The sequence below is a fragment of the Paramormyrops kingsleyae genome, chromosome 8, assembly GCF_048594095.1.
Source record: "Paramormyrops kingsleyae isolate MSU_618 chromosome 8, PKINGS_0.4, whole genome shotgun sequence".
NCBI classification, from domain to species: domain Eukaryota; kingdom Metazoa; phylum Chordata; class Actinopteri; order Osteoglossiformes; family Mormyridae; genus Paramormyrops; species Paramormyrops kingsleyae.
The window spans coordinates 7,545,238-7,555,115 of NC_132804.1; the positions used below are offsets into that span (position 1 = coordinate 7,545,238).

A 9,878-nucleotide genomic window follows, 5' to 3' on the forward strand; every position below is an offset into this window, starting at 1 on the left:
ACTAACAAAAGCAGTCGACGTTCATCTCCCTGCACACTTCCTGATACAGTAGCTTTGAATTTCGTACACATAAAACCGTTGTAATATAAAACAGCTGCAGAGGCGCCATTTAGCAGTGTTACGTCAACAGCGGACCGACGTGGGCGGAGGAACACGGCAGGCGCATGCGCAATGTTGCGTTATGGGCGTGGATAAGGCGTCGCGGGACGACGAGGGGCGGAGAAACGGCGGCGGCCTTGCTTGTCGGAGGTGGTAAAGCTGCGCCATTTTGTCCGCACTCGCGTGAGCTCGGTGATTGGGCTTCGTTGGTCGGCGCTGGAGCCAATCAGAGGGGAACCGTGCGGCGGAGAAACGGTGAGAGGGAGCGCGGCTTGGAGGGGATGGGATCCGGCAGCAGGGGATTGGTGTGTCACTGACCAACCAAATTACTAACGCCGCAAAACACAGGAATTGGCTTGTATTTACGTTTAACTGCTAGGTACGCGCCGCAAAAGTGCACATTAACGCGGCAGGCAACGTTCCCTAGTCCCCGAAACAAAATGGTTGAACGATATCCAAGGCGAATTAGAGGGCCGAGGAAAGGCCCGGGCCGGGGCGACGAGAGGCAAACCGGTGCTGTCTCATGGTCCCTCTGTACTCTGCCGTGCTCGGCAAGCCCGCAGGCTCTATCCGACTACGTGGGAGTCTGTGCATTAATGTGTGCGGCCGGCCCCACTGCTTGCCAGCAGCCGGTGGTGCCCGTCTAGTGTCGGTTAAATTCGGAATTCTCCTTGGAAAACTACTTGTTTGTGTGTTGCGGGAGACGGAGGCCGCCTGCTCTGACTAGCGGCGCTTGGCGCTCTCACATGCCTCCACGGCAGTATATCCGTTATAAGTGGTAGTCCACAATAAAAAAGAAATACATTACACTTTGTTTAATTTTCGTAGGTTACATGCAAGCAAATTACTTTTAGTTTTGCGTTTTAGGACATGAACTCGTACACCCGTGCTGAGTAGCTTGCTAATCTATTGTGTGAATCGCCTTCCATTCGGGGCCTACATATTTGGCATACAGTGATGTTTTTCTGACGGAGATGGAGAACCGCGAAAATACCTCAAAATGATTTATTACCACAAATACTGACCTCTAGTTCACTCGCTGTACGTTATTCTTAAAGCGCGCGAGTTCACGCGATGACCCCCATCGCCAAGAAAAGCGTCTATTTTTTCCCCAGATATCTACAAGCACTACCATCGGTCTTGGAGACAGAAATAATGTATACTTAATTTACCAGTTTTATATAAACTATTCTACTCAAACCCATAGTCATACAACCGTGTGTGAATATCAGAGATCGGGTGTTGAACCTCGGACCGCGATGAGGCGCCGACCGGCTTCTTTGTCTGCCTATTTCACCATTTGTCTAACGCATCTCTAAGAGCAATGACCATAAATTATTAAGAATTGTGCATACATTCGATATAATTTTGAAATACAGTCTCCAGCAGCCGCCAAGTGACTTAAACGCTCTCTTTTATCCACTATCGCGAGTTTTTCATCGCAAAATGAGTCGTTTCGGCTCCTCCGTCATGGGCAGGGGGCGTCCCTTCGTTGTTTTTAGATACACTTTATACTACGAAACAAAATATGACTCGGACTGCTATCAAATCAGACCACTCTGTATTTGCATCGCGGGAAATGGTCAACAAATAAGCTTATAGAGGCGGGGGGATTTAACCTCACTTAACCCGTTAATTAAGATGTAACCATTTCAAACCACCCTCTGTGCTTTTCCCCCCCTTTACATGCATGGCGACTTTACACCGAAATAACCAGTTTTTTCCTAAAAGTATTTGTACCCGTTTGGAATGGTATAACATTCCAACTACAACAAAAACATTGGAATTTACTTGAGATTTTTTACTTTTTGTGTATGAGTGTCCTGGACAGAGATTCAGACCTCGTTTGAGCTGTTAGAAGTCACTTCAATTTGTACTGGTTTGCTAACTTCTTTTGACTGTTTGTTGCTTTGACGTGCAAATGACCATGCAGTGGGTAGATGGGAAGTCGGTGTGATTCAGCGTGCGTGTCTCCTGATCAGGCAGCGGCACTGCTGTTGATGCGCACTCATGTTTTCGGTCTGCCTCAGATCGTTGTCGTCGTCGTCGTCAGCAGCAGCAGAGTGAGGTGACGTGGGCATGGAGCAGTACACCACCACCACCTCCACCACCGGGGAGCAGATTGTGGTCCAGGCAGCCAGCGGGCAGCTCCAGCAGCAGGTGAGCGGCAGAGGCACAGAGATGGCTGAGCTCTCCACAGCAGATGTTTATCCAGCCATTGACTCCGATGAGGGAGGGTGATTCTCCTGTACAGCTGTGTGTACAGCTTTACCCTTGAGACATGAGGGTTTGTGCTGTATTTATTTTTTAATGTCTTTGCTCTGTCTGAACGGCTACTACAAAGCTCCAGCTGATAAGATATAAAATACCAAAACACATCTGCGTTTAGGGCGGAGTTGGGGGGAAATTTAGAACATTCTCTTGATTCTAATGAAATTTAAGAGGAATGTACCAATATACAAATATTTAGCAGTGGAGATAAGACTTCTAAAGCAGATGTTTATCCAGCCATTAACTCCTACGAGGGAGGGTGATCTACTATACAGCTGTGTGTGTTACGGGGGGGGGGGTTGTAAAATCATGCGGTGAGATTCTCTGAGAAAAACCTTATGTGTCATGGACAAATGTATTTCCACAGAAAGACAGTGGTGTTGCTTTTCTCATGGAAAAACATGACATTGATTTTAGTTCATGTGGAGGTAATTGAACCTTGCAGAACTTCAGTGTAATATCACTTCTGTGTAGATCAATAGACGAGAGTTAGGATCTGCATATTTCACATTACAGTAATACGTCGTCACATGTTGATTCGTGTTACGTCAATCAACTTTGTCAGTTTTTTGTTAAATACTGTCAGTTTACGCAACTTTACATCAGTCAGGCGATGTTAAAATATGTAAAATAATATATTGTGTAAAATCAAATATCAGCTTATAAATGAAAAAAAAAATTGTCTTATTTACCTGGTATTTGGTGCCGATTTTCGCCGCATGGTCTAAATAGTTTTTAGGGTTTTTTTGTGGCAAGTCATTTTTCGACTTAAGTCATGCCTTTCAGACTGAATCACTTTCTCTCATCTGTGTGGATGATTTGCACACAGGAAAATGTTTATAGATTTGAATATATGAAAACCCAGTAATTTCAGAATCCATTATTGAGTGAAATGGCTGGAGAATCCTGGATATTTGTTTTATAATTTTTACATGTAATTTTTTAAACCCGAACCCCCCAAACCTGGGATATGCAAGTCAGTGATCTCCTTTGACCACACTAATCCCAGTTCTGTGTTAATGACCGTCTTTGGCACAGTATTTGCGGTCTTGTGCCGATTTTCTGCCTAATTCCTGGACGCGTAGGCCGCAGTTAAACTTCGATAACCCTGCCGACTTTGACAGTGGCTGCGGTCGTGCTCCTGCGAGTACATGCTGTCTCTGGGCGGTAAGCACAGTTGTGCCACGGTAGCAATTCCCTTCCCCGCTCTGAAGGATTCGTTGGCCGTACCCTGGTAACGGTTCCCTGTCTCGGTCGCAGGGCACAGTGACCGCAGTGCAGCTGCAGACTGAGGCCCAAGTGGCACCGGCCTCTGGCCAGCAGGTGCAGACTCTCCAGGTAGTGGTGTGAATTCCAGCTCCCAGTTCTCTGCATGACCCCCCCCCCCCGTGTCATTCCCATGCTTGCCTGTGAAGAACCTTTGCACACTGGCCTGGCTGGTTGCATGAATGCCCCCCACCCCACCCCACCCTGAGTAGCTGGTGGGTGTGTCCTCCCTCAACTTGTGGATGTTGTAGTATCGCACATCTCGCTGCAGCTTGGCGGTAGGACAGTCCTTGAGTAGTCAATGGCTCCATATATGGGTTCCCCACAAAGCTACGTTTTGGCATCGCTGTTGACCTGAAAAGATCTCGTTTCGGAATGCAGTACGAACACCACCTTGAGTGTGGCACCATGAGTGTCCCCCCGAGACATTAGGGTTTGTGCCGTTTTTAATTTTTTAATGTGTGAACGGCAATTACAAAGCTCCAGCTGATAAGATATAAAATGCCAAAACACATCTGCGTTTAGTTGGGGGGAAATTTAGAACATCCTCTTGAGTCTAATGAAATTTAAGACGAATATACCAATATACAAACATTTAGCAGTGGAGCTAAGACTTCATAAGATTTCTAAACTTCTAAATTTTATCGCACCTTTTCTCCCCATAACATTTAAAGATTTTAATTTGATTCTATTCTGTACTGTTGTTCATCCATTTTTTTTTCTTTTTTCCCTTCAATTTATTTGGAGACCTATAATGCTTAATATTTAACTTGTGCAATTTCTCAGATTATCTAAGTGAATCTTAAGTCATTCAAACGTTAAGACATTGTGCTTTTAACAAAAAATTGTCTATATTTATGTTTGTGTATGTATGTATGTATGCAAAATTAACATCAGGGGCAGGTTACCCCAGATCAGAGCTTTGCATGCTCCTTCTGTTTGAAGCATTTAAATGTCTGTAAAACCTGACTGTAAGAAAGTGGAATCTTTGTCTGGCATCGTGGGATCCCGTCGCCGCCACCTCGGCCCAGTGATGCAAGACCTGCATGTCTCAGCTTGTCGTTTGGATGTTCCCCTTCCCCGACCGCACCTGTCTTGTGCAATTTGTGCTCGGCTGGATCTCGTGACGTTTCTGTGACATCGTGCCAAGGGACCGCGGTGTCCCCAGGTGCTCGTTTCTGCCCGGCGTCTCCAGGCTCGCTGGCTGAGTGTCTGCCTGCACGCGCATGCTCGCACCTGCCCCCTGGTGTCCATTACTGACCCTGGTGGTCTGGGGTCCGGAGCTTGGCAACCCTGCTTATTAACTGTGTCTCCTGCCACCCAGGTGCAGGGTCAGCCCCTGATGGTGCAGGTCAGCGGAGGCCAGCTGATCACTTCCTCGGGGCAGCCGATCATGGTGCAGGCCATGCCTGGAAGCCAGGGCCAGACCATTATGCAGGTGCCTGTATCAGGGACGCAGGGTCTGCAGCAGGTGAGGCCGGGACCGTGGGCTTGGGGGGAGCTGCATGGGGTCGTTCTCCAGGGTGGTATCGATATGTGAAATGTTGCGCAAGTTCGAGTCCCTCACACTTCTTGTTTTCTGTGGGGCAGATCCAGCTCGTCCAGCCGGGGCAGATCCAGCTCCAGGGGGGACAGGCGCTTCAAGTGCAGGGCCAACAAGGTGCCACCCAGCAGATCATCATCCAACAGCCCCAGACGGCCGTCACCGCCGGACAGACCCAGGTGAGCGTTGGTGGGCGTCGGGCGAGGGGAGTCCATCGACCCATGTGAGTTTGGTTAGAGGACTAGGTTAAGGAAGCTCTACACAGCATGGTTCTCTTGGCTTATGACTGCTGGGACTTCTGTGTGCTCTAGGGCCAGCAGCAGATCACGGTGCAGGGCCAGCAGGTGGCGCAGACGGCCGAGGGCCAGACTATTGTATACCAGCCGGTCAACGCTGACGGCACCATCCTGCAGCAGGGTAAGTGCCCTGCCCTCGTTTCCACGTGTACACCAATCACGTGCCAGCCATCCCCGGTAGGCGGAGCCTCCTGACATCTCACTGCCCTGCAGGAATGATCACTATCCCCGCGGCGAGCCTGGCAGGGGCCCAGATCGTGCAGGCCGGCTCTAACACCAACACCAGCACCAGCGGCCAGGGCACCGTGACAGTCACCCTGCCGGTATCCGGCAACATGGTGAATGCCGGTGGCATGGTGATGGTGAGCATATAAAATCTGAGGGAGTGTGGGGAGCAGCCGCGGGCCTCAGCCGCTGATTGGTCTAAGCCATGTCCCTGCCCCCCCCCCCCGTCGCTCTGTCTCAGATGGTGCCCGGCGGCAACACCGTGCCCTCCATCCAACGCATCCCGCTGCCTGGCGCCGAGATGCTGGAGGAGGAGCCACTCTACGTTAACGCCAAGCAGTACCACCGCATCCTGAAGCGCCGGCAGGCCCGCGCCAAGCTGGAAGCCGAGGGCAAGATCCCCAAGGAGCGCAGGGTGAGCAGGGGCGCGGGCAGGGTGAGTTGGGACGGGGGCAGGGTGAGTTGGGGCGCGGGCAGGGCAGTGCAGCTAGCGCCGACGCTAACGGTGGAGCCCTGAGTTATCCGTGGTAGCCAGGAAGATATCAGTCCGCATGAAGGTATCAGTTATTTCTGGCGTGTGGGCTAAGCGGCTGAGTGATCCCAATGTGTGTGGGGGGGGGGCTACCTGATTAGCAGAAGGCAAATATGTAAGCAGTATGCTGTTAGCCAGTGAAATAACTCAAGTGACTCTCATACACTGTGTGCCGAATTACAAAGTGCTATTCCTGGAATACTATTACTTCAAAATTTTATTTTGCTCCAAGTAAATTTTATTTAGAGAAAATGTTACATTAGTCTGTCACAAAAGAAGATAAAAGAAAAACACTTGAATCCGTTATTAGGCAATCTGAAACCAAGTTACTTTCTCGACCAACAACAAATAATAAGCAAGTTTAGTTATTTAGTCTATATAAAGAATAACAAACATTCTTTGTATAAAGAAATAACATATTGTGCCATTGCAAAATATTAGGCATTCAATCTATCAGGGTATATACCCTACATGGGACCTTACTCACTCTAAATGTCACTGCAGATATCTTCCACTAGAGGGGGCAATTTGACAAATCACTGTTTCATTTAGGCATTGGTGCTGACTTGTGTCTCTGCTCTTAGAAATATCTGCACGAGTCACGACACCGGCATGCCATGCAGAGGAAACGCGGTGATGGCGGCCGCTTCTTCTCACCCAAGGAGAAGGAGGAAATGGCCCTTGCCCTACAGGTGAGGGAAAAGGGGGACTTAAACCAGCAGCAGGAGGAGGATGTGCTTAGGGCTCTGCAGCTCAACTCCCATTGGCCATCCATGTCTGCCCCCCCCCTCGGGTAAACAGTGGGACATCCCACTTGTACTCAGTAGGCCTTACCTGTAAGATGAGAGCCATGTTTTCTTTGTGTCTGAAACCTACTGTTCATTGTCTTATGCCAGCTACCTCAGATAAGATTATTTTTATGGTTTGTTAAATATGCTCAGCTGTAAGTTGTGAACTTCTGGCGGAGGGTAAGTGGCAGTTTAGGGGGTGACATTTTCACTGACCTCCTCTGAATAGCTCCCCTGGGCCCCTGTTTCTGTTTGCTGCTCTGGCATTTCTGTTATGTTGGTCTCATCAGCTTGATTCTGTTTGTATGTTCTCTTGCTTATTCTTTGGGGGAATTGCTGTGTATCACTCAACCCAGCATGGCAGTAGTAGTCAGGCTCCAGTAAAGTTTTCTCCAGCCCTTGCTTGTCACGTGCTGTGCTGTGCTATAAACCTGTCCACCAAAACTGTTCTGTTGGGCCTCCAGCCCAGCTTTCGGGTCTAGCCCAACCCAGACCCGTCTGGTGGGTTGTACTGTACCACTGTCCGGGTCGTGACCTGGAGGACAACAGCACCTGGAAGTTGGAGACCTCCTAAGCGAGTGTGTGGGATTGGTACATGGGGGGGGGGGGGTTGGTGTAGGCTTGCTTTTCGTGGAAGTGGGAGTTTGAATTTCCTGTAGATATGCCCCACTGTGATGTCTGCATGTTGCTTTTGCTAATGCTAATATTTTAAATCCAGATAAGATGTGCTGTTCTGCTTGGCCTGATGGTATTCACGTGTTTGTTTTTCTTGTCTGGCATACAAACATGTATATTCTTTTCCTGTTTTTAAATATGAATAAATGACTTTTAATACCATCTGAAGAATGTCTTAACATATGTGAGCTCCTTGTATGGGCCTTGGACAACAATGTACAACATAACAGAATCCTGTTTTTGCAACACTTAATAAAATTAAAACAGTCTTCTGATCAGAGGGCAAGCTGCAGGAATCCTGTATGTGTGGCTTTCCAGGTTTAATATTTAAAGCTTTGGGGTTTAAAGCTTAACATTGAGCTAAAGGTTTGAAGCACTATCGCATATTAGCTGAAAAATGTTTGCAACTGAACTGAAATAAATATCTGTAACTGGGCTAAAATAAGCCTGTAACTATTTATGTATTAACACAACACAAGTATGCCAGATTACATCAATGTTGTGAAAATTCTAGGAGCCTGGGGGTCTAAATTTAATTACACTACAATGTACACTAGCACCTGACCTGTCCGTAGGTGTGCTGTGTTCACCTGTGCAGTCTGTCTGACCTCTGACCCCTGCCTCCTCCTTCCAGGGCCAACAGGATCAAGTCCAAGCTGCGGACGAGACCGTGAACCAGATCATCCGTGTGTCGTAACACCAGGCTGCCTGCCTGTGTGTGTGTGTGTGTGTGTGAGAGAGAGAGAGAGAGAATGAGGGGATTCCCCCAATGTTGGGCGCTCAACAGCAACTCTGATTTGTTATAAGGAAACGTCCCCCGTTTTAGTGAATGCAGAATGCTTATATTTTTTATTTTTTGATTTAAAATGTGGGCACACTTTAGCTTTTTTTTTTTTTTTTTTTTTCCCCCCCTTGCCTCTCCCTCCCTTTTGTAGCTCCCAAAATCGGTACGGCTGCTATGTCAGAGTGATCCAGAACTTGCCCTGAAATTGAGGAGCTTGCAACCCACTTTACAAATGATTTGGTCTGATCTTCCAAAGAAACAGCAATCATCTGATTTTCATTTTCGACGTTTTGCCTCTTCAGCTTCTCTGTTTAGGGAGGGAGGAAAAGCTTAAGACCACAATGCTCAGTATGTCACGGGATGCGTGACGGGGTCGTGATGAAATTCTACAGATTTAACGCTAGTGTTAGTGAAATGTCCTGTACTTGTGTTCCTGTGGTATTAAGTCTGTGTCAGGGCTGGGATGGAAGTCTGAGATCCCGACTTTCTTCATAGGTGGGGCTTACGTCGTAGGAAAGCATAGCTGCAGTAACTGGCTATTTTGTAATCTTAGTGTTGAATAGTTTCTCTCTGTAAAGTATAATTGTGTAACATTAGAATATTTTTCAGTTCCTCATTAAATTATTTAGTCAGGAGGTTTTGTGTTGATGGTTTTGCATGACAGCCCTCCCTTTTTGTATAATTTTTTAAAAATCTTAGTACCCAGTGCTGACAGACACATGACAGACACACGTGTCTGTTTCATTCTTCTGTTGTGTGTAGGATGGGAAGCAAAAACAGTTGTAGATAAGATTTTTTTTCTTCTTTCATTTGTATTTCTCATAACACCCTCCCAACCACCAGGCATGTAAATGAAAGTGTCCCACAACAAAGTCAGTTATTAGGGATTGTGTCCCACACCATTGGGGGCAAAGAAGCAGCACCACGCCAATTTGTTTCACATGTTTTGCAAGTTTGCTTATTCCTTTTCATTCTGAGAAGCAATAACTCTGTGATTCTATTGGCAAGGATTTCTATCACCTTTTAACCACTCTCATCTGTATCTGTCTGAAGCAGTTGTAGAAAATTACTTTGAACTTTGAAATTACTTTGCTACATACCGAATCACTGGTAGCGGTAGTGTGTTTGCTCAGTAAATTGGCAATATGGCAAGGGCTTTTGCATGAACTTTGTAAAAAAAAATAAAAAAATAATGTCACATGGTGGGTAGGGTAATGTACATACATTTCTAATGTATATTGTATTGGTTTTTCCTCCATGCATGAATTAGTAGAATAAAATGCAGGATTGTGTACTACATTCTGCCATTAAAAGAGCTTTTTTATTTTATACGTTTTATATGTTGTCTCTCAGACTGGTAGTATATACTTAGACCGTCAGACTAATTGTGTTAATAAAG

At 46.9% G+C, this 9,878-nt stretch overlaps 1 protein-coding gene across 8 annotated transcripts; it reads left to right on the top strand.

The window, feature by feature from the left end:
- Nucleotides 1-190: 190 nt before the first annotated feature.
- Nucleotides 191-9,808, top strand: nfya (nuclear transcription factor Y, alpha). Of its 8 annotated transcripts, none has more exons than XM_023841085.2 (10): nucleotides 191-354; nucleotides 2,130-2,259; nucleotides 3,631-3,711; nucleotides 4,961-5,107; nucleotides 5,227-5,358; nucleotides 5,491-5,596; nucleotides 5,689-5,813; nucleotides 5,942-6,136; nucleotides 6,817-6,924; nucleotides 8,330-9,808. In XM_023841085.2, exons 2-10 carry the CDS (start codon nucleotides 2,179-2,181, stop codon nucleotides 8,390-8,392), a joined length of 1,038 nt encoding a protein of 345 aa, XP_023696853.1. In that variant the 5' UTR covers nucleotides 191-354; nucleotides 2,130-2,178; the 3' UTR covers nucleotides 8,393-9,808. The 8 variants fall into 8 exon arrangements, with proteins under 8 accessions (XP_023696853.1, XP_023696846.1, XP_023696850.1 ...); XM_023841078.2 differs by having other exon boundaries at nucleotides 194-354; nucleotides 5,689-5,837; XM_023841082.2 differs by having other exon boundaries at nucleotides 194-354; nucleotides 3,631-3,708; nucleotides 5,689-5,837.
- Nucleotides 9,809-9,878: the final 70 nt, after the last annotated feature.

What these genes read in the sequence shown, in the direction of transcription:
- nfya (XM_023841078.2), top strand. Translation starts at nt 2,179, where the DNA reads ATGGAGCAGTACACCACCACCACCTCCACCACCGGGGAGCAGATTGTG. An exon ending in TGAGCAGGGGCGCGGGCAGG is followed by an intron (nt 6,137 to 6,816) that starts GTGAGTTGGGAC and finishes CTCTGCTCTTAG; the next exon opens with AAATATCTGCACGAGTCACG. An exon ending in AAATGGCCCTTGCCCTACAG is followed by an intron (nt 6,925 to 8,329) that starts GTGAGGGAAAAG and finishes TCCTCCTTCCAG; the next exon opens with GGCCAACAGGATCAAGTCCA.